This window comes from Halyomorpha halys, unplaced genomic scaffold (assembly GCF_000696795.3).
Source record: "Halyomorpha halys isolate HHAL.00 unplaced genomic scaffold, Hhal_1.1 Scaffold1176.1, whole genome shotgun sequence".
In the NCBI taxonomy this organism is placed as follows: Eukaryota; Metazoa; Arthropoda; class Insecta; order Hemiptera; family Pentatomidae; genus Halyomorpha; species Halyomorpha halys.
In genome coordinates, this window is record NW_027111348.1 from 259145 (window position 1) to 284424 (window position 25280).

The window sequence follows — 25280 nt, forward strand, 5'->3', positions numbered from 1 at the left end:
CATCTTTGTCTCCCAAGAGTCACTCTTTCCTCTTCTCAGGGTTTCCAAAACTTAAGCGGTAGGAATGGATGATTTTTGTATAAAATATAATTTTAATATATAGGATAGTAAGATCCATATCCATTTTCACAGACCTGCCTCAGTTAAAAACTCCACTACACCCCCATCTTTAAAGATTTATCTAAGTTTCCTTCCATTATAAAGTTTCCAGATTTTATTTTCTATGTTAACTTTGTGCACGCATTATTCAAGCTATTGTATAAGTCATAAATATGGCACATACGCTCCAGTATGCATCATTAATCTTTTTTCACAAACATGCTTGAACGCGCCTATATTTATGGATTGTGCATCACACTGAGTAGATTAGATTAGATTTTATTTTATTTGTGAAAGACAAAATCTTGTACAAATTCATAACACAATATACAATTATAAAACAAAACCTGAGTCTAGTGCTCCATTACAAAAGCAATAAACAAAAGATAAAACAAGTTCTCTATAACAAAAGCAATAAACAAAAAATAAAACAAACTGGATAATACAAAACTTTTAACATAATATTCATTTCTCCATTATATTTAACTGAAAATAATGAGAATTATTTCAAATAAACGACAGGTTAATAAAAGTAAAGATATTAATTGGCTTCGAAAACTATTTGCATAATCATATTTATATGCCACTTACAATATTAAACTCATTACATATTGTTACAATCTAAATATATAGTCTGTTCAATTTGGCTTCACTATCAATGTTCAATATATTTTCAATGTTTTGTAAGTCGCAAGATACGGATATGGGTGGGTTTAAGATATATTGTCTATTTTCTTTAAAGGTGGAACAATGTAGGAGGATGTGGTACAAACTATTATTGAAATAACTTTTGCAGAATGGATAAAGTTTGTTTGCCTTGAAAGTGATGGTTTTACCTCCGTAATATAGTTTCATGTGCTCCGGGTTTCCTACTCTTGGTTGGCTGATGCACCTTATTTTTTAAAAATTTAACCTATATGTTAAATATTCTTCAGGTTTGAATAGGGTTAAAACTGCAGAGTGATCGGTATATGGAGTTAATGTTTGAATTCAATGCTGTTTTGATGTCAGTTGAGAAGTTGTGGTTCAAGATCTTTTCAAGAACATCGCCTTTATGTCTCAATATTCCGTTTTCATATGAATTATAGAACTCATTTCTACATCCATATTGGTGGGCTATCATATTGAGTTGTGAGACCCAGTTGTATTCTGTGGTTTTCTGCATCTAAGATTCTTAGTCTGTTGCAACATAGTTTTGAAAGTCTCTATTCTGACATTAATGACAGTTTGGACCAGTAGTTGATGATCTTTGTTATTACTTTTGAACTTAATGGACTTCTACCTGTCTCAAGTCGAACTATATAGTTTGGGGTATTCTTGGGCCATCCATATAGGTATTTAATAAATTTCGATAGGATCCAGATATCTAAGGCTCCAAACTTGGGATGCATATAGGAGAACTGAGGAGACCATTGAGTCATATAATGCCATCTTTGTCTCCCAAGAGTCACTCTTTCCTCTTCTCAGGGTTTCCAAAACTTAAGCGGTAGGAATGGATGATTTTTGTATAAAATATTCAGAAGCCTTTTTTGATTTACCTGTGGATGCAAAAGGTACTCCTAAATATGTATATGTTTCTGTATACTCCAACTTTGTGTCGTACCAATAAAGAGGTTTGAGATGTTTTAACTTGGGTGATTTATGGAAAACAAGAACTTTTGACTTTTCCACGTTTAAGGTTAGAGAGTTATTTGCGCAGTATTGCTGCAGGATCTTTAAATTTCTTTGTGCACTAGGCCAGTTATTACTTTGAAGGATTATGTCGTCTACTAGGAATAACATTAATACCTCGTGATTATGGTCAATGCTAACTCCTGTGGCTCCGTTATCCTGGAAAAACTGAATAATATCAGACAAGAAGAGGATAAAAGTGCTGGGCTGAGGCTTTCACCTTGTAGCAACCCAAAAGTTACGTCCATTTCTTCGCTTAGTAGACCATTTATTGAAATTTGGGTGGTAGCATTGTCATACAAGCTCTTCGTGATTCTAATTATTTTACCACTAAGCCCAAATGCAAAAAGCTTTTCCCACAGCAGGTTGTGGTTAATGGAATCAAAGGCCTTCTTCAGATTAATAAACACCACTTATAGACAATTTCCTTTTGTCTTGAAATTTATTCCTATGAGTGCATTAAGGGTAAAAATATGATCAATGCAGCCTCTCTTGCTTCTAAATCCTGCCTGCTCTTCAGGGATAATATTTAGAGTCAGCCCATAACATAAGTCTTCTTGCAAGGATATTAGTAAACAATTTTGCCATAGTATTTATTAAGGATATCTCACGGTAATTATCTGTATCTTTTCTCTCACCTTTCTTAAATAACAAATGAAGTTTTGATTTCGACCAAGGAAGAGGTGGTTTTTCGTTGTTCATTATATGGTTAAATAAATTTAGAAGTTAATATTACCAGTCAGGCGTAAGGTTTTTAAATATCTCATAGATAATATGATCAAGTTCTGGAGATTTTTTGTTTTTGGAGATAAGCACACACTGTTGTAGTACTTCCAAGGAAATGTCACTATCGAAAAGGGGATGAGTCACCGAGAAAAATTTAATATTTTGGATATATTTATAACCATATTGTGTTTTATAGAACCTGCTCCAATCTATCAAATGTATCTCGTTTTTATTGCTTTTATACAGTTGTGATGATTTTATTGTTGTCCAATATTCTTTGCTGTTTTTGACCTCTTGTAGGTTTTTTAACATTCAGAGTTTAAATTCTACTTTCTTGAGGTGTAATAACTGTCTGTATGATTTCCTAGCTTCGATAAATTCAAGTAAAGTATGGAATTTAACCATTGCTCTATACGTTTTTTTAAAAACTCTTTTGGAATTTCTACAATCTCCATCAAACCACGGTTGTTTAGATAGCAATTTTGGAATATTAGATGATTCAATAGTGATCATTAGTCCAGTTTCAGATATACTTTCATGCATAATTTGAATAAAATTGGTATATAATGAGTTTGCATCTTGAGAATAATAGTATATTTTATCAGAGCAAGATAAATGTGCCGTTGGTTTTATTTTCATCCCATTTGACGCGTCTAGGTTACTTGAAAAATTATTATATTGGAGAAGATCAAGTTTTTGTGATGAAGATATTCGTAACGAGGTTATACAGGCCAGATGGTCTAGGGAATCGGACTAAGTGTTACCTCCATATCATTGAAAATATTGAGGGTTTTGTCATTTATCCATACTAAGTCTATAATACTTCACCCTCAGTTTGATAAAAATGTATGTTTTCCTGGTTTGTCCGAAGGTGAACGTCCATTACATAATATGAGACCTAATTCCATAGTTTCCACCACGAGTTTCCCTCCCTTGATCACACTCGAGTAAAATGACCGTATAACAGCAAATAAAGGAATTTTAGGACTGATTATACATATTGCGATAAAAAAAAAATCCGTATAACTATATTAGATTTTAATTTATTGTTATTTTGTTCGTTGGTCTATGTTGCATATTATCTAATATGATATCGTTGATTATGCATTTACTGAAGACGGATCTCTCAAGTAGAAGTTTTCACAAAAGTATTCCGATTTCTATACATTTTAAGCTTTGTGTTTCCAGCCAAGTGAAAATGAATAGAATTTCAAATGAAAATTGGATAGTAAGTGAAAACTATCCAATTTTCATTTGATACTGCCGGTTTGTTATTTGAAAATATAAATATTATGATTAGTTAAGATACTTCCCCATACTTTATTTTCAGTTATAGATTAGGTAAAAAACTACTATTACTATCTTTTCGTGTTTCCATGGCTGTTATCCATGGTCATGACTATTGTCTATCTATGTCACACTCTGATGAAGTGAGAACTGAACGACAAACAGCATGGAACATGAAAATATTTATTTTTTTCCTTCAGATCATAACTAAATTGTTTCCTACTTTATATTTATCTATTTTTTATTGTCACTTGACATTGAGATAGTTCTTTGTTTCAAATTTATAAAATTACAGGTACTAATAACGAAGTGATTACAGGTCAAGATATTTTGATGTGTGAAATCAAATACCATTTAATTGTAAATTGATATTACTAGTTTAATCAAAATAGTTCGATACATCGATAGTTGAACCGATTACATAAAGCCTCACTTCTGTCAAGTCAATTTTAGCGAACAAACTGTAAGGTCTCAGACACGAACTACTTCAAATATGTAATTTCAGTTTGGTACAACTTTTCATTTCAAGTTAGTCCTTTTGTCAACGTGGAACAGCTAATCCCACGATATTTAACGATTGTATATCTTAAAACATTTTATGTAATATTTATTAAGTGCGGAACTCATTCTATGTGGACGTCCAGTCAAAAAGGAATACAAAATAGTATTCAACTGTTTATTTAATGGAGATTTGCTCCACTCTCCAGGTACTAATTTAATTATAAATAAATTATGTAAATATATGTGAAAAATTGAACAAAAAGAAATAAAAATAAGATGTACAACAATAAGTATACATAATAAAGAAATAAAATAAAGTATTAGATTTAATATATTTAGCGTACTTGCTCAGCCTCCACTGGCTCACTACCAGTGAAGCGGCGAGAGGGATGTGCTGGGATCTTTTGAGCTCTACTCTACCCCTCACACGTTGCTCAGGGATCCTCAGATCGATTGAGTAAATATTGTATATAAGAGTGTAAATGTGACAAGAGATTATATTATTTTTATTATTATTTAATTTTATTTATTTATTTTTTCATACACATAGTTTGATTATGTTAATTTTCTTTATCGTTCTGTTTGTATATATTTTAAGAGAGAATTTATTTATTTTTATGTACTTTTTTTTCCATATTCTTATATTATTTTATTTTAGTATGAATGTGATCATTCATCACTATTACCTATTGCCCACAATAGTGTGGCAGATTGTAATATCTATCAATAAAATAAAATTTAAAAAAAAAGATTTAATATGATTTAATATTTTAATGTTATGAACGTGTAATAACAAGTAAAAATTGAAAAATAGATAAAAGAGGAATAAAAAATAAAAATTATACACAATAAGAGATGGAAAACAAAGGAAAAATGATAAATAAAGGCCAAGGAAGAATAAATAAAAAAATAAGAAGAAGAAGGAAAAATAACTGAAAAACAAATCAGAACTACCCACCAGACAGTAAACTGTCAGAATGGCAAAGGCGGATCTGGAAAATACATAGAGTGGAGAGAGGTGGACATAATTCTAGTTGTTTTGTATCTCTTTTTAAGCCCCGATAGAGCCGTGGAATGTGGGGCGAAACTTCAGCAAATAAATAATTGAATACTATTTTTGTTCCTTTTTTACCGCACCCCCAACCATCTCCTTCATACTCAGTTATGGCCAATCATTTTTATATATAATATAATTTGAAATGCTTTTGCAGTTGTCATAAATTTCACCTCTTGATTTCAAACTTAAAAGAGACAATGATTTCAGAAACAATGAGGCTGTACCCACCAGTCGGCAACCTCTGCCGGGTCTGCACGAAGCCCTATCGCATACCCGGAACCGATATCGAACTGGACGAAGGAGTCAGCCTGGTCATTCCTGTGTTCGCCCTCCACCATGACCCAGAACTGTTCCCTGATCCAGAGAGCTTCATCCCTGAGAGGTTCTCCGATAAGGAGCTTCAGAAAGCACCTTATTACCTCCCGTTTGGGGGAGGCCCAAGAATCTGCATAGGTGAGTGAGTGTGAGTAGGAGTGCACCGTGTAGTAATGAAGGTCTGAGTATAAGTAGGAGTGCACCGTGTAGTAATGAAGGTCTGAGTATTGTTTTCTACATCAGGAATTTACGTCTGAGAGACAGCTCTGGTGAATAGAGTAAGTCTCTGGGTTGAATGGATGTTCCCCTCACTACATGTAATCTATTTCATTAGCCCATGTAGGTGAGATTCAATTTTTTTTTTTAATACCTTTCTGTAATGATTTTTGTGGGTATTTGGTACGTACATATAGGAGGTATGCTATAAGTATAGCTGGGTGTTAAGGATACCTTGGATTGCCTTTTGGCATTATAAGGTTAGGTGAGGGGCCGTTCCGCTGGTTGAGTGGTGAAAATTTAGACCTCAGACTTGAATAGTCTAAGATCTTCCCTCGTCGAGAACGTCGACTAAGGGAACCGTGCCACCTCCCAGGTCTTGGTGGAGGGGCGATCTTTCTAAAAGTGGGTTGCAGCAGGACTTCAACCCATCAAAGAATTTGATGTGCCGTCGGCCTATATACTCCGGCACAGTTGGGAGTTGGAGTTCTTCACGTATAACTCTGTTTTTGGTCATCTGGAGCGTGGTTCCCCGGACGATCTTACGGAGGACAGATCCCTGGAAACCCTGTAGTCGAGTGATTGTTAAAATAAAGTCTCAATAACTTTAATTTTTTTTTTTCAAACCTCTTTATTTTCTATATGTTACAGAATACATAATAATATAATGCAATACATTATACATATACATTTAAAATTTGTTTTTGTTAATTAGACCTAATAAAGCTAATTTGTTGTACCGGTTTCTACGGGTATGAATTTGTATTAATTAGTGGAAACATAAAAATTTCCAACGTCATCCAGTTTCAATCACCATATCTTCCACACCACAGCTACCAAAATGCAAGGCAGATGCCTCGTTACCACAAGGGTTACCATCCTTAGGCCTCAATGGGTAGTTGTGGCTCTGAGCAGGATAAAAAATAATTTAAATTAAAAAAATAATAGACTGTTATTATATAGCTATTTGAACGTATTGTTAGATTGTTAGCGAAGTTGTCTATAAACAATGAAACTTATAGTAGTAGTCGAGTGTCTCCACATCCGTACGAATCTCAAGACTTGAAATACATTAATATACTTTATACATTACTCGCACAGATGTAAGCTTCTGTATGTTGACATCCAGAAGATAGGACGGAATGTAATTTAAAGGAGCCGAAGCAAGTAGTAGAAGATACTGGCAGTAAAGCAAGTTTCACTTCGAATATTTTAAAGTAGAAAATCGTAGTAACATTCCGTCTCTTAGAAGTGATGGGGTTACTTCTTAGTATTTTTTTTTTCTAAATTAAATTATGTTTTACATCTTCAAATACTGATATTTTATATATACATACTTTTTTAAAAATAAATTGCATTTCGAGTGGCCAATAAAAATGGTTGATAAAAGTTGGATTATTGGAGATTTATCCCACAAACTAAATGTAAAGTACATAAAGAAGTAAAGTATATAAAGTACGAAAATTTCGTTGTTTTTTGCTCACTGAAAATTATCCAATGGCTTTCGAGTTCGCAAACACTTTATTCTTACTGCACTAAACAATATATAAAAGAAAAATATTTTATTCTATTGATGCAATGTGATGATTTATTTTCTTTAGTTAAATTATTTACCTTAGTTCTTGCCTTATTTTGCTATTATTTAACTCATTTCTCCACCTATATTTGTTTACGATATTTATATATCATTTTATGATCTATTTTAGTTAATAGTTATTTATTTCATTGTATTTTTATTATTATAACTTTTTAATTGGAAGAAGATAGTTCACCGTATGAAACAGATTGGAGGAAGATAGTTCGGGTGGCGGTCTGGATAATAAAGAACTTCGTTGGTTAACAATAAATAGTTTTCTTTAATGATTTTGAAACCTTTATTGACCATCTTCCTCCAATATGACTTTTTAACTTTTCTATTTTTATTTATAATGTACATATGGTTTGATTTGTTACAACATATGGTTGTACTCACTGCCTGAAACATTAAGTATTTGTCTTGACTGTGGCAGATTTTATTATTTCAACAAAAGTTCAATCAAAATAATTACAAGGTGGAATGTATTGGATTATTATAAATGCAAATAAATTATACATATCTATATAATACTTATAATAATACTATTATAAATGCAAATAAATTATAGAGAGCTAAATAATACTTCGTTGCAAAATAGTTGGTAAACTAGTTTACTAAACTTTCATGATAGTGAGTTTCAAAATTTTAATGTAAAAAAAAACCTAATCCTAAACAATGTTGCCTAAACTTTATTGTGATTTATTTTATTTTTTCAGTTATTTTTATTTGCATTGTATTGCAAAGCAAATTATTTTGATGTTATCAATTCTACAAATAAGCCCTGATATAAAAGTTAAATTTATTGCTTGGATACTAAATTATACTCGTTATTAATAGTAAGTTGTCTTTTTCTACATTTACTATTTTTTATGTTTTTTGTTTTTTTTCTAGGACAAAGATTTGCAATGATTGAGATGAAATTAGCTCTTCTACGACTTTTGGAAAACTACACTGTCTCCCTCTCTTCGAAAACTCCGTCCGAACTGCCTGTTGAACCAAAGAGTTTTATAATGGCCCCTATTGGAGGTATATGGCTGAGACTCAACGCAAGGAGTTGAGGAACCATACGACCCAACTACAAGAACATTGCATGTTGGCTCTTAGAATTTAACGAAATAATTAAATTTCTATTGAGAAAACATCACAGAGGGCTGTGATATAAATCTGAAGATTATATACTAGAAGGCAGAAGTAATATGTGAAATAATATCGCTTTGTAAATTTATATTATATTATATTCATTCTATATTTTAGTTATGTTTCTTAATTGATTTCAAATATTTTTTTCTAATCTGTTTTTATTTACAGAAATCAAATAAGTCGCATGCGCAGTAACAAGTTTCGATTTGATCTATTATTTGTTGTTTAAAACATTTTTTGGTAAATGAAGACAAATTTTATTAGATCTATACAAATTTTTGTGAATAACTACTACATTTTTGAGGTTTTTTTTTTTTTTTTATACGAATACATATGTATACATGAGTTCCTTATAATGAATTGTTTCTAGAAATTCCAAACTGACTAAGTCAATGAATAGGTTAAGAGAAAAGTTAAAAAAAAAAAAATTGTAATTTATAAATAAATGAAATCATAACAACTACATGTTTTATGTTTTATCCTTTTTGTTTTATGTTTTTTAAATAGTTATTTCAAATAATAAGAAGGATATTTTTCTTTTTTAATTAATAATATTCACTTTTGCTAATATTATTTTGTCTAATATCGACAGGAAAATATAGGATCACATAAATTAATACATTTTCCAGGAAATTTTTGTTTAAAGAATAGAATATGTATTGATCTAGTTAAGCAAAATTAAAAAAAAATCTATAAACCAATAGTATACCTGCACCACCACTTCCTCAACAAATGCAGTATTTTTCTTTCTTTTTTTTTGGAACCTTATATCTATTTTGAGCTCAGTCCAATAAAATGGCAAAGAAACGTCTTTAAATCTGTCAAGGACGACTCCTTGCCGTCAGCCACCAGCCATCCGGTCCTCTTTCACAATGGAGTACGAACAAACTATCTCTTGTAATTGGTACAGTTTCACTGAATTTACTCGTTTTTCTAACTCCTATAATAGTCGTCCTCATAATGAAACAGTAAGTATTAGAACTTGTTCTCTGTGATTTGTATACTTGTATTTATGGAGTAACAACATTAACTTTCATTATGCAGGACCTTAGTCATCATTTTCAAACCATCACTATCCTATTCCTAATTTTTAGCTTTCTTATAACAAAAAAGAAAATAAACACATCTATCAGTAACTTTGTAATTATATAATCTTAAGATTAATAATATTATTGTATATTATTAATATTCTCAACAGGATTATTATTGTAGATATAGGTTTAAAATTTACAAAATATATTAATATATATTTAATTTATAATATATAAATAATTATTAAAATTATAAGTAATAATGTTATCCAAGAATTTGTGTACTGTGTCGTTTCCATTAATTACATAATTTTTGAACATGTATGTTTAATGATTATGTTATATAATGTTTGTTTCTATATTTGTATGAGGCTTCTACAAAAAAACAGTGAGAAATAAGCTGTGACCTTCCCATAGGTGTAGTGCTTATCTCTCTGAAGGCTGTAGCTTCTGTGCCAAAGAAGGTTTTATAGTGTTGATAATCTCATTCTTTATTTATTCCCCGTACCTCTACTTGGCAGACTCATCAATCTTGACTAGTAATTATACATAGTTTTCATCAAAGTAATCAAAAATTGGGGTGAGATAACTGCCTTTTTTCTCCTCTTGCGCTCTTGTACTATAAGGAAAGTAAAAACTTGAGAACAATACTTGCTAGTACCAATCCGATTTTGAATATTTCTTTCTTTTTTTTTTTAAGAATAAAGAGGTCAGAAATTTATAGAAAATGTAAACTTTATAATTTATTTCATTCATTACGAAAAATCGTTGAGGATTGTCCGTACTTAAGTACACAAAAAGGCAATTATAGTCTAAAAAATATTAATTTATTGATTTAGCCAAATTTTTGCCCAATCAGGCATCATCGGGCTACCAAGACGAGGTGTATGGAGTTGAGTATCAACTATCTTTTATAATAAAATAATGCCTTGATGATGCCTGAATGGGCAACAATTTGGTTAGATGAATAGTGTTGCTTTTTTAAAAAACTGTATCTCGGAAATTAGGGAACGTAAGTTCTATTAGGACTCATATTTTAGCAACTCTACTCTAATTTAAATTTTGATCTCTTAGGTTTTCTAGTTCTGTTGCTAGTTTAAAGGATATAGAGTCCTAAAATGAAAAATTAGTTTTTTAAAGTTTTGAAACAGCTGCCATTTTTTATTCCCCCTACCTATCCCTGGCAAACTCATAAATTTTTCCTAGTAATTGTACAAAGTTTTCATTAAAATAATCAAAAATTGGGGTGAAATAACTGCCTTTTTTCTCCGCTTGTGCTCTTGAACTGAGTACTTACTGTTTTTCCGAATGAGATACTGTATACATTGTAGATGCAATGTATTACGGTTGACATGGTGAAATAAAAACACATGCGAAATCTGCGTAGACAAGGGGTGTTACGGTTGTCATGGTGAAATAAAAATACTGGCTATATCTGCATAGGCAAGGGGTGTTATGGTTGCCATGGGGAAAAAAAACACTAGCGATATGTTTAGATGAGAGGTTTTTGGTTTTGTGAAGGTGACAGTTCGATTTTTTAACACGTTACGACTGTTCAATGAAATGGGATGATAGTTTATCAGGCCCTGTGGCTTTACTGTTTGAACCGAAACAGCACCATATGAGAAATGTTATCATATGTGTTTTGTTTTTCAAAATTATGATGTTCTACTTCAATGGACGGTCATTAACACTAGAAGTGAGGAAATAGTGCAGTGCGTGGCAACATTTCTTCAGCATGTCCTGGATAGGAGAGTTGTGGCAGGTGTCATCTTCATACTTCTGGGGAAGGTGAGACGGTGACCAGAAACAAAATATCGGACAACCTTGTGTTCTACCAGAAGTACACCCAAAGACTACGTGAGGTTTGAACTAAATTTTATTTTGTTTTTATTTTATATTCGCTTTTACGCCCTTTTTTCCCTCTCGCTGCCTAATACAATTTGACTCTTTCTCTTAGTTGGTCCGCATCTCGCTCAACATCCTCCAGAACAACACACGCCAAAAGATGGTCCTCATCCATGTCCCCCATGTTGCATAGAGGACATTTCGGGGAATCTACGATGCCAATTCGATGGAGGTGTTTTTGGAGCAGATCATGTCCTGTTTCTAGCCAAAAAAAGATCACTGCACAACCAATTTTAGCCAACTTGTCAGTTGCTCATTACCATCTATGCCAACATGGCCTGGTATCCACTGAAGAGCTATAGCCCTTCCTCTTTTCTTCATGATAGCAGCCATGTTTCTGCACTTTTCTTCAGTGGGTGACCCTGCGGCACCTGGTGTTGTTAATTTTTGTATTACGGTTTGGGAGTCGCTGAAGATTACCGTGTTGTCATTGCATTCAATAGTGGCTTCCATCGCAAAGAGATAGCCTGCATTTCTGCATCATAATTATCACATCCAGCTCCAACGGGAAATGACAATTGTATAATAATGTAAATTTAGTTAATAAAGTTAACCATTTAAGTTAAGCTTAAGTCAACCTATAAGTTTTAATTGTTTTATCAATTGATAAAAATTCTTTTTTTCCTTTTTCATTCTGTGTAGATATATATTTCTTATTATTAAACTTTTGTACATATAGTTCTAATGTTCTTTATTATGAATATACACTGATTTCAAATTTTTTTGTTGTTGTTCACGGAATATTACGATAATTCAACAGGTGGGTAGGTAACACCCCTAGGTATTCTGTTATCTGCATGTAAAGGTATTCACCAGTGGTCATAATTCGATAAATGTTTATATAGGGTATATTGTGGGCGTATTGTTTCGGAGTTTTCGTTATTTCCAAGTGAAAAAAGAACGTGGCACCTAAGAAGTAATTTATTCTTTATTGTTTTATTTCTTTTTTTTCATTTCGTGATTATATATATATATTTTTTGTTTTACTACTCTCTTCTCCGCTGAGGGTGGGCAAGTATAAACCATAAATATATCACTTAAGATAAGTCAAAATTTGCTGTTATAAACGGGTAATATTAAATACTATCAGCCATTCGTAGGTTTGGTAAAGGATTTTCTAAACTAGTGTAGTTTAGAAAATGTTCTTTCATCTAGTTGCAAATGGCAATACATCCGCAATAGCTTGTTCCTGTGCAACATCGCCAGGTTGTTGTGAAAAGAGTTGCGCAAGGACGTTAGCAATTCCATTTCAAGTTCATGGACGTTCCTCTGGCATACTTTTGCGTTCTTCATATCAACCATGAGGGCAGAATAGCTATATAGATATATTTATTTTTTAATGAAATGCCTAAAGAAATTTATTTATAAAATTAAAATTCATTATAATTTTATGAGAACAAAATAACAAAATGGTGGTAGGATATTTTAGAGATACTAGACTTTTGATTTTATTTTAAGACCTATTGCCGTTTAATTTTATTTTATTTTCCCATCCCTTCCTTGCCTTTTAAATTGATAATATGTTACTCATAACATTTATGACGTTTATCTTCGCAGGAGTATTATTGATATTTGCCAAAATAAATAAATAATGGCGCCAGTAAGGTACATTATTTTTTTGTACCCTTCATTTAAATAGAATTAGTACTTCATAATATATAATACATGAAATGTATTATACATACTTTAGTGTATCTTCTCCCTTTGATTGCCTTGTGGCATTATCACTGGAGTACTGATCCAACAAGGTACATTGTTTTTTCCAGTGAGATAAAACTCACCTACCTATATACCATTGCTTTCAATTAAATTCTTTGTTAAACATATAATTATTATTATACATTTTGAATGATACAATAATTATAAGAAAAATAAAGTGGGAGATTCAATTTTGGTGTAGACATGTGTGATTGATGCATAACATTGATCTCATACTTGGTTGTGTTGTTTATTTCTGAAATAGAAATTGATAATATATGTATATATATAGTTGACCGAAAAATTTATATATATCAGAAGATGGTCAGGATTGCGGTCAAAAGAGAAACAACAATAGTTTACTACTATTTTTTTCCCGACGTTTCGCCCCACTTTGCAGGGCTTCATCAGGGCTGTTCAAAGTGGGACGAAACGTCGGAAAATAAATAGTTGTAAACTATTGTTGTTTCTCTTTTGACCCCAACCCTGACCATCTTCTTATATAGAAATTGATAATATTTTAGGTTTTTGACCTTTTCTTTTTAACTAACGGTTTACAGTCACTCTGCAGACAAGATACTATCTCACTCTCGTGACAGAAACTGTTGTAAGAGAACCCGGTACAACAAAGGCCATTTATTTCACCCCAATTTCTGATTAATGAAAACTACGTAATATTATAAGTCAAAATTAATAAGTTTGCCAATTAAATAGTTAAAGGGAATACAAAATGGTGGTTGTTTCAAATCGTTAAAAAAATTATTTTTCATTCGGAGTTTCATATCATTAAAACTCCCAACAACATCTAAAATCTGTTCTATTAGATTATTAAAATAGGTTATTTAAATTAGTGTAAATTTACGAAAATATGAGCCCTTTTAGAGCTTTTGATGGTCAAAAGTTCCCCAGATTCTTCAACAAGCAACATTTCATGAATAATGAATAGTTAGTGAATTTACTATGGGAAATCTTAATCTCAGGAATCATGGTACGTAGAGATGTCTATTAGCACTCAAATTAAAGCTAGTTTTACGGGCTAAAAAGTATTTATTACGTATCGTGGGAGTAATTATTTTCATGATATTTGTCAAAATAAATTAACACGACAATGTTCTTTAGCAGTTAGGACAAAATGTTTGACTTATGAAAAAGTATACCTCAGGAACCTACAGTTAGGGACATACTATTTTCTGTTACCACTCAAATCAAAGTTACGTTATAAAATAGTTTATAACGTTTATCATCGTAAGGTGGTAGTTTTTAGACATTCTGTCCTAACAAATAGAATTCTATTGTAGGATTCTTAGTTTCATAAACCACTTCTGACAGGCATTAGAATACGGCATCGTTGAAACAGACCTTATGTTTCTGTAATAGTTGTTTAAAAACATCGATGTATTCTGGGTAATGTATTGTAAGCAACATTATTTTAATATTGAACATTGATATTTCAAAATATCGATGTTTTTTTATCAATGTTGCATTCTTTTTTGCAAAAACCACTTTCGACTGGCCGGACGACGTATATCGTTGGAACAGACCTTGAGTTAATTAATTATTTTCATGATATTTGTCAAAATAAATTAACACGACAATGTTCTTTAGCTGTTAGGACAAAATGTTTGATTTATGAAAAAGTATACCTCAGGAACCTACAGTTAGGGACATACTATTTTCTGCTACCACTCAAATCAAAGTTACGTTATAAAATAGTTTATAACGTTTATCATCGTAGGGTGGTAGTTTTTAGACATTCTGTCCTAACAAATAGAAATCAATTTATTCGATCAAATATCATGAAAATTACTATTCCTACAAAGATAAACATTATAAACTACTTTATAGCACAATAAACTAGCTTTAACTTGAGTGCTATTTGACATCTGTACGTCTCATTGTTCGTGAGATATGGATTTGCACAGTAAATTCACTTACTACTGATTTTTCAGTATATTTTTTTTTTTATAAAATATTGCTTTTGAAAAAACTGTATCTTTTTTTTTGAGCTCAAATTTAAGTTCATTTACTCTACTTTAAATGATGTTCTAATAGGTTTTCTAGTCTTGTTGGTAGTTTCTACGATATGGAGCCCCGGATGAAAAAATATATTTTATAGCAGCCGCCATTTTGTATTTCCTCTAACAATAACAAGCAGACTCATTTATTTTGACTAATAATTATACGAAGTTTTCATTGAAATAATCGTAAAGTGTGGTGAAAAAACTGACTTTCCTCTTTTTGGGCTCTTGTATTAGATGTTCTATCCCAACGATCTTTAAATAAATATAGTTTTACAGTGGTTATAATGCAAAATTACTTATTTTAATTTAATCTTCTGGCAAAAAAATATTACATATATATTTTTTATAATAATTAAAACAGTTGTAAATAAATGTAATTGTAAATAACGTAAACCATATATTATTATATTTTTAAAGAGAAAGTACAATGTTAAAATACTGAACTAAAGTGTTACTAAATTAATTATAATAAAAATGGATTTAATCAAAGAAGACTGTTGTGAAACAGCATTAAAAGAAAAAGAAAATATTGAACCAATAAATAAAGGTGTGCAGATTATTTTAATTAGGTTAAAAATGAATTATTTTCAATTATAATATAACTGTTGTTATTTTATATTTGAGAATTATATAATTTTAATAAATAACCCTAGTTTTTACTACAGTTAACTATAACCACTCGTTCGAAAATACTGACCCATTCCTTTCTCCCACCAAGGACGACATTACCAAATGAACATGTCCTTACGCAACTCATTAATGTCACGTGATATAATTATTCTTTTGAAATTTTCGTTGTAGATATATATTTTTTGTATCGGACCTTTTAACATCAAGAAATATAAAAGAAAACCCATTAAAAGTTCCAGATATAATAAATGTTAAGCTTCATATCACTTAGTGGTTTTGTAAAGATGTTGTTTTATTGTTTAATAATTAGGTGTTTTAAAACAGTTTTAAGTAAATAAAAATGCAAAGGTTTGAAATTTACAATATAATCTCAGTTTGATAATTATTTACAATTTAAAGGTTGATTGGATTATTATGGTTTTAAAGGAACATTAAGATACATTTTCTTTGTACATAATTGAATTAATTTAAAAATGATTTTATAATTTGAGAATATTAAGAATTCATATATGAATGGTGACAAAAATTGAGAATTATTCCATTATCAAATTATCAAGTGTGATTGAGAGTTTACTGGATAGTACAGAAAATGGATACAGTGTTTAACGAACTCCTCATTATTTCTAGAGGAGTTAGTTCATTATTTGGCATGCATTTGAAGTCATCCTCCACATTATGTCATAACTATATGAAACTATATAACTATAAGTTAATATGGACTTCAGTTAAAGGAATAAAATTAATTTGATATAATTCAAAAATAACTTTAGTAAATATGTGCTTTTAAGTTGGAGTTTAATGAATAAGTTTGTGATGTGATCCTGTCGAGTTGGTAGTGTATAATTAGATAGTTCTAACTCAAATTGAAGATGTGAGGTAATCTACAGGTAAGGTAGATGAATTGACAGGATGAGTTTAAGGGAACTAGCCCTAAGTCCTCGCAGGATGGAAACTTCACTCCGTAGGGAACTAGCTACGGTCGTTAAGGAGATGGCAAGTCCTACAGGAACTGGCAGTAGGTCTTTGGAGGAAAGAATCTTCCCTCTGAAAATAAATAGTATACCCCCGTGAAAGGGATAGCAAGACTTACAGGACCTAGCTGTAGATCCTCACGAAAGGAACAAAAGGTTTCTTTGTATAATGTTATTGTTAACGCCGTATTTTATAATTGCTTTGTGAATAATTTGTAAATAGTATTTAGTTAGTATTATTATTTAATTTAGTTAAATATATTTTTATTTATATTATTTTAAGTTGAATTTAGTTATTTGAGGAGAAAAATATGTATTTATATTTCTGTACTATAATTAAGTAAAAGAGACAATTTCTAAGGGTTGATAACGATCGCTAAGGCGTCGCCTAGCAACAGGCCGACCATCTTTGTTTTTAAATCAGTTCCTACTAATTATTGGCCATGATAGGTTGTAACCAGCCCTATCTCCGTTCAGTTGGTGTTTTTTTATTAGACATTTTGAGTGTTTTAGTCAACATTACAATCCGAAACCTTTTCTTTGTTTCTAGCCTTTGACAGGAATATGAGGGCTGCTAATTATTTAGCTCGCTTAATTCATTAAAACAAACAGGCCCTGTCTGCCCTCAATAAGTGCCAGTGTGGCTATCTTGGTTCTGCACATTTCGACAGTTGATGAGCCAGTCCACCAATTTTGGACCAGTTTGAGAGTTGCAGCAGTGTATATAGCAACGGAGCGGTGATCACATCTCGGCTGCAAACTATCTTCCTCTGTCCTATAGGAGTATATTAACCGTCAACCAATATTTATTTTATGTATCTATTGTTTTTGTAAATTTATTTATTTTGTTTAAATAATTTATTCAGCTAAGTTTATTTTTATTTAAGGTTTTTTATTTTACTTTTATTCATCTGTCGTTTATTTTGGTTAAAGTTTTCTAATGTTAGATTAACCAAATAAATGTTTATATCCGAGCCAGCTTGTTGTTTTTTGTTCCTCTAAAGTTTTGCAACAAAAACACATAGTCTATTTGAGGTGGCTTTAACAAAATATAATTATATTTTTCGTAAAGCTAGTGATAATTTTCTTAGCACTGCTCTGAAGTAAGCCATCGATATGTTTTATTAACAAAATATTTTAGAGTTGCTAAATGGTTTATCGGTATTGCTATTCTTTACAATATCTAAAGAGTTTGCAGAGGAAATGAGAAAAACATTTAAAAAAATGGCACCAGTTATGTCTGAAGCAAAGATTTTTTTTGTGGTGTTCTCTACATCTGATAACTACTACCAAGGACAAAGGTGGTTTATGTGTCTTTCAGTAACCTAATTTGACTTATTTATTACAATAATTCTTCCACTTGACTTACGAGTTGTCAGCACTTTCATTTTTTCCCATTACAGAGATGTGTGCGAACATCGTGACAACTTGTATATTTTTCTCTAACCTCATGATTGCTACAGCCAATTATTTTTATGGTCACTATTGGTTTTCAATAAGTTTTTTTTTTCATACAGATGTGATAATTGTCCCATATGTAATTTTATGTTCGCTTATCAGTAATTAGCAATGTAATGGATGCCATTTTAAAGTAAAATTTAAGGAAAACTTTTTACCAATCTGTTTCATTTTTATCTTTCTTATTTTACTTCCCGAATCAAAATAAATCCTAACAAATCCCACCACATCACCTTTACTATCCGTCGTATCATAAATTATTATATATCATGATGATCATACCTATTCGGACATACGGAATTGAGCTATGAGGCTCAACCAAACCATCAAATTCCTCACGTATCCAACCCTTACAATCCAGAACTCTCCGTAAAATCCTTTCTTTGCATATTTGGCCCGAAATAGATATGCATCTTTTCATTCTAAACTTCTTGCCCATCCTAACCCATTTTTAAGTTAATCTCTCACCCTCAACAATCTCTGATAATCCTCTGAGGTGTCTGAAAAAAATATGGCCACGGGACCTTCCAATTTAAATAAATGATTGAAGTACCACCATTTGACGGTACCCCAATGATACTCGAACGGAATCAACCAAATCCTAAGTTTCGGGACCATCAACATCATTCACAATTTCGGTCGCCTGGCCTGCATTTTCGCCTTTATCAAAGAAAATTGTAAAATGTATCGAATTTTCTTTTTGTTGACTTCCATCTTTAAAACCCTGTAAATCACAACTGAATGGACAAAAAAAAAACCAGCACATTGAATTTTTTAGTGCGTAATGTCACCTTGACAATGAGTATAAATCTGAAATTGTTTGATCGATACAGCCATTTACCGACAAAACAATGGACTTTTTCCCCAACCTAAATATTAATAATCTGGGAATAAATTTAATATGTATAAAGTTAAATTTATTACCTTAACTTATCTATACATGGATTACATAGTAAAGGAAAATATGGTGATCGTGAAAAATTTCGATGGAAATACATGTTAATACATACTGAAATACAGGTGCCTAAAATACATAGTCTCGCAAAATGACCTTTGTATCTGTTTGTAAACAGCTTAGCTCAGAAACAAAATGTCTTAAGAAACTGAAATTACATTGGATATATTATCTGGCGTGTGGCAGCAACTTTTCGCTACAATCAACCGACTCGGAGTGCCATTTTATAGGTCTGATTTTTCGTATGATTTTGATTTTATCGAAAATGACTCAAGCAGTATTGATTAAACTCGGCACGTCGATGTACATTTAAATTTTCTTTAATATCAGCTAGATCATATTCTCGTTGAAATATTGTGGCAGGGCTTAAATGGCGATTTTTTAAAAAATATTTCCATAAAGTACCTGTAATTTTGTTCATTTGAATTTTATTTTATAACTTTAGGAGAAAAAAATTTATTACAGAAGCTTACGATTCGGGCGGGAATAAGACCACCCTAATATTCACTTAAACTGTCATTTTCTTTTAAGTTACAAAAGTTATATTCGTTACTCTCACCTAATGAAATTCTAAAATAGGAATTTGATAGCTATTATAGATAATTAATGTTGAATGTGATAAAATCTTTATACCTCATTTTTATTTAACACTAAACCATTAAAGTTAATCATTCGTAGTAAATTTTAAAAAAATAATGTTTAATTATCCCTAATATTTTTTAAATATTGCTGATTACGTAACTAGTTCATACATACAAACTTCTCAGCACAAAATGTACAGAATTATGAGGAGATGGTTGGGACTACGGTCAAAATATAACACAAATAAGTTGAAATAACTTATTTAATCGTGCCGACGTTTCGGCCAGAATTTCTAGCCTTCATCAGGCTGCTCGAAGCAAATTTGACCGGCAAGTGAAGAACAGAATTATGATTTATAGAAGTTAACACATAAGAATAGTATGGTGATAAATGAAAGTTACATAGTGGCTTTATTAAGTTGATACTGTCATTGAATTCAGCAAAGGAAAAAAATGGGCAATGCATTCGATGCACTGTTTTCCGATCCGTGAAGGTTAATTTTTTTTAGCAATGTTATCCCCAATTTTTTATAGAAGATCTAAATTAAAGTAAAATATCACTATTCTCGTATACCAGGCTATATAGCAATTGTCACCAGAGTTGGGCAACTATGAAACTAATAGCTAAAATTGCCATGGATACGATATTTATTTATCAATGATTCATTCATGAATAAGGGCCGTATCCATGGCAATGTCAGCTATTAGTTTCAACCACAGCTAACTTTTGCCCATCTCTGATTGTCGCTTATGTGAGTTTGGGACGCAGCTTTTTCTACTCAGCATAAAAAACTTCAAATATTTCAAAATAAAGTAATGCACATTACCGTCAAGGCTACGTGGTAACCAGGCAGTAAACGCCAAATGAGAGCTGAAAAAAAAATTCCTAAGTTTTCACAATCAACAGCCAGCAGTGGAAGGTGCAGTCCCATGCATCTTGCACTCCTTCATCAGCTATAAGACCCAAACCTAAACTTCTACAAACAACAAAATCTATTACTATTAAAATGATTTTTTATTTTTGTGCTAATTTATTTTTTATTAGGTACTATTTATTTTTATTCAATTTTTGTAACTCACATATAAATGATCACATGGGTGGATCCTGTTGTAGTAAGACTATCTTCTACATTTGTATCACCACAAATTATGTTTGTAGTTTTTATATTGTGTATTGCTTGTCCATTTAAGACCATATGTGGCTAATGTGAACCAATAAATTTTTTAAAAAATTCTTAGTGGATTTACAGCTGTTACAGCCATTAGCACTTGGTAAACATAACATTTTATATTATTACCCATACAATAACTGCCATACAATCAGGATTTGCTTGATGGTAGGTAGTACCGCCAAATTTCTCCGCATGAGCACACTAATTACTACATGATAGTAAACTGTCATAAAGTAAAACCTCATGATACCAGCCATATACATACCTTATGAACTTGTGTATTTACTATTTGTTGAATGTTTACGGTGACAGTTACTGTTTGGTTTACTATTTGCTCCCTTGGTAAGGCCTACTGTCAGCAGGTAGAAAATCACTGTCATAGTTTCTCAAGGTTCATATTACTTGCATTAAGATATCTATCACGTGAAGTAAACCTTTCAAAATAATTCTATTATATGTGGTGGGCAAGAACGTCATAACTAAGTGCAGTATAATCTCGGGAATCCGAGCTAACAAGCAATAACGCTTTTGTTTTCAAATAAAATTGCACATGTGTAAAAGACATTTTTAACTCCCTGATCTATAGAAAAGTTATTGTTATCACCATGATCCGAAAGTGGAAATTTTTAGTTATAAATAAATCTTTACAAAGAGCATTTTTATTTTTATTTATACTTTTATCACTTGTAATTTAACAATTTCTTGGTTATAACTAATTAAATCTTTAGTTAGCATTACTAGGGATGTAAAAGGAAACATTTTTTTAAATGTTTTAAAACTTCAAACTGTCAAATTTCTAATAAAACATGTAAAAGAAATTAAAAATAGCTATGTGCATTCATATTGTTGAATTTGTTCACACCATTTTTTCTCCAACTTACTGTAATCTAAACACAAGTTCGAATTACCGGGATTACACATTACTAAGAAATACTAGGAGATGATGGTTGGGGGTGCGGTCAAATAAAACAAAAATAAGTTGGTGTAGCTTATTTAATTGTGCCAACGTTTCGGCTAGAGTTTCTAGCCTTCATCTGGGCTAAGAACAGAACAAGATAACAACCAATAAGTATAGAAAATAAAAAATAAAATATAAACAGAATGACAAAAAGTGAATAATTTTAAAGAATGGAATTAATAAAATGAAGTGATGAGGGAGTTGGAAAATAAAGCCGTTATTGGCGCAGTATACCATTTGACGTTTGGTTTCCAAGCTAACAGGTTCGTTTTACTTTATTTTTTCCCCCTATCTTTATTTTACCACCATTTCTTTTCTCAGTTTTCCTTACTCACGTTATGAGTTATTTAAATAATATTATTTCAAAATTTTTTTTTTTGAGACAAGGTAATTATTTATTAAATAAAACCACAAATTGTACCCAATACTGTCTAATAATTAGGACTAATAAGAAATAAAGTGTTGAGACAGTATTGGATACAATTTGTGGTTTTATTTAATAAAAAGTTATGAGTTATGTTCACCATATATTATTGTTTTTTTTAAATCATTATTTTTTCTTCTATTCATCTCTTTTGTTAAACTTTACTTATATTTTGCCTTTTTATCAATTATTATGTTTACATATTTTTACATTTTCTTTCTCTCAATTTCTTTTTCTTTCCATATTTCAATTTTTAAATTAATAACTAATATATTTATACTTCTTTGCAATATATAACTTCATTTTCATTTTATTTCCTTAATTATGTTATTTTAACTACTTTTTCAATTATCTATGTATACATTTTATTTTCCAACTCTCTCATTACTTCATTTTATTAATTCCATTCTGTAAAATTATTCACTCTATGTCATTCTGTTTATATTTTATTTTCTATACTTATTGGTGGTTATCTTGTTCTGTTATTAGCCCAGATGAAGGGTAGAAACTCTAGCCGAAACGTTGACACAGTTAAATAAGCTACACCAACTTATTTGTGTTTCATTTGACCGCACCCCAACCATCATCTCCTAGTAAGTCATCCGCGGTCAACTATCTCTCGTAATTACTAAGAAATAGTTCAGTCATCAGTTTTTCACATGGCACAAATTCGTATCGACAATGAGTGAACTTTCTGGAACATACAGCTGAAAAGTCGTGGAACACAATATTAATAAAAAATAATTCAGCTATAAGAAGATTTCCCATTATTAAGTAAATATCCACTATTTTCGATTGAATGATAATTATTAACAAAACTTTCTAATATTAAAAAAATAATATTAAAAAAAAAAACCTTCAAATCTGGCCGTACACTATACCAGGCGGTTAAACTGAGATTTAGATCAAATCGGCGTTTAATTAGGTAACCATACAAGAAACCTTCCATAGTCTATTCAGTGTTTTTTCCAAATTCAATGAAATGGATTTGATGGTGAACACTCCAAAGTGTTGCTCCGGCAATAATTTTGTTTTTTATAATTTATTTATTGTTATTTACAACTGTATAAAAGTATATACAACAATTAAATTTGCTGTAGGTGATACAATGACATGATACAAACATGTGGAGAATCTACCCATTGATAGAACTCCAATAACATTTCTAGAGGAGAAGATCTCGAGACCATCTTCTTTTCAGACGCCTAGGAGGATTATTAGGTAACCTTGGTAACCTGGTTAACAAAACTGTAGACTAGAAACAAGTCACTAAGTTACCGGAGTTTGCTTGTTTTTGTGGCGTAAAATACGTCATTTATACTATACTTAAATACTTCATTTCCTATAGGGGCCTCTACATGTTGACCTAAGCTCGTTGCCGATCCGTCGAGAGTCGGTTTTTTGGACACAGATCAAAGGGGAGCACCGTGAGTGTGCTCGTGTAGTATCTCTACAATTGTTCTTTGTTTAGTTGCATCTGAGAGCTATTAGGAGGTTAAAGGTGTTTGTTGTTACTTTTTATAATAAGGTTTATATTTAATCTTAGTTATTTATATTTAATTTCATTTAATCTCCTTTCATTTTCTTTTTTTAATGTTAATATAGTGCCCAGTGCAATAGCTGAAACCACTTGTACGTCCAACATGCTTGTTTCTCTGAAAAACACTGACATCTGGATGGTCCGCTCTTTGTTTATCGAGTATTTGTACGAGCCTCCGATTCGTGGCGAGTGGCCTACATGTGAACCCGCCTTTATGTAATTTCCCTTACATTTGTTTTATTTTATTATATTTTTTTTATTATTTTATATTATTTGTTATTTTTATGATATATGTTAAGTTACCGGAGTTATAGAAACTGTTGGACAAATCTTAGTTTTACCGGGGATTGGTCCAACCGGCCCATAGGAGTATTATATGAAATAAAAAACTAATTTTTATAAGCATTAATTTCAAATAGCGCGTTCCTTTATTATATTTTTTTATATGGATATCATGAAAGCATGTTTTACTAATTTATAAATGTCTTATGTTTCATTATCGACTGAAAAAAGTTGCATTGTCTTCTGGAATAACGTCAAGATTGGAATCCTTGTATAGATTTCTGTCTTCGTCTTGGATTGTATTGACTTCAGATGCGTTGTTATCCCTTTGTCCATAGCCGACTGGTCCCCCGTATCTGTCTGGTCCTTCGTTCTTCATTTCATCTTGTCTTTGTATATGTGAAGGGAAATTGAACGCTGCATAACTCATCGCGATCGTAACGCATATCTAAAAAAAAAAAATAAATAAAAATAATTTCTCCATTGAACAGATAGAATTTCAATTAGATCTAATATCAATTATTGCTTCGGATATTCCAAACGTTTCCTTTATAGACACATTTTATTAATTCAATTCTTTTTAATTAGTTAAATGAAAAATTATTTCATATTAAACAGAAAAAATATTTCAAACGTATTTACCTGATCTACAGTGGTAACGTAATGCTGTACGGTTTTGTAACGAACACATCTTTAAAATGCTAATTAACACTGACAAATTAGTAGTTAGTGAATTTATTTTGAAAAATCTATATCTCAAAAATCATTTGACGTACAGATGTCTATTAGCACTCAAATTAAAGCTAGTTTAATGAGCTATAAAGTAGTTTATGTTGTTTATCTTCGTAGGAGTAATAGTTTTCATGATATTTGCTAATATAAATTGATTTATTGTTGTTCGGACAAATTTTCATTTGCCAAATTTATATTCATCTGTGAATATCATGAAAACTACTACCCCTACGATAATAAGTGTCATAAAATACTTTATAGAAAGTTAAATTTCCTTGATTTTGAGTGTTGGCAGACATATATGCGTTTATGGATCTTTTTTTTTTTTTTT

The 25280-nt window shown here is 31.1% G+C and overlaps 1 protein-coding gene and 1 long non-coding RNA gene across 2 annotated transcripts in view; one reads left to right on the forward strand and one right to left on the reverse strand.

Moving 5' to 3' along the window:
- Positions 1 to 8859, forward strand: part of LOC106688687 (probable cytochrome P450 6a14) — a gene marked incomplete in the record, with an annotated part of 45175 nt that extends 36316 nt beyond the window's left edge. Inside the window, 2 exon segments of the mRNA XM_067049354.1 lie at positions 5549 to 5794; positions 8340 to 8859. Of these exon segments, the coding sequence (XP_066905455.1) occupies positions 5549 to 5794; positions 8340 to 8506 (413 nt within the window).
- A 15481-nt stretch (positions 8860 to 24340) lies between these two features.
- LOC106688680 (uncharacterized) overlaps positions 24341 to 25280 on the reverse strand; it is an 8440-nt gene continuing 7500 nt past the window's right edge. Inside the window, exon 2 of the long non-coding RNA XR_001344351.3 lies at positions 24341 to 24665. This is a non-coding gene — a long non-coding RNA (uncharacterized lncRNA). The remainder of the gene's footprint in view (positions 24666 to 25280) is intronic.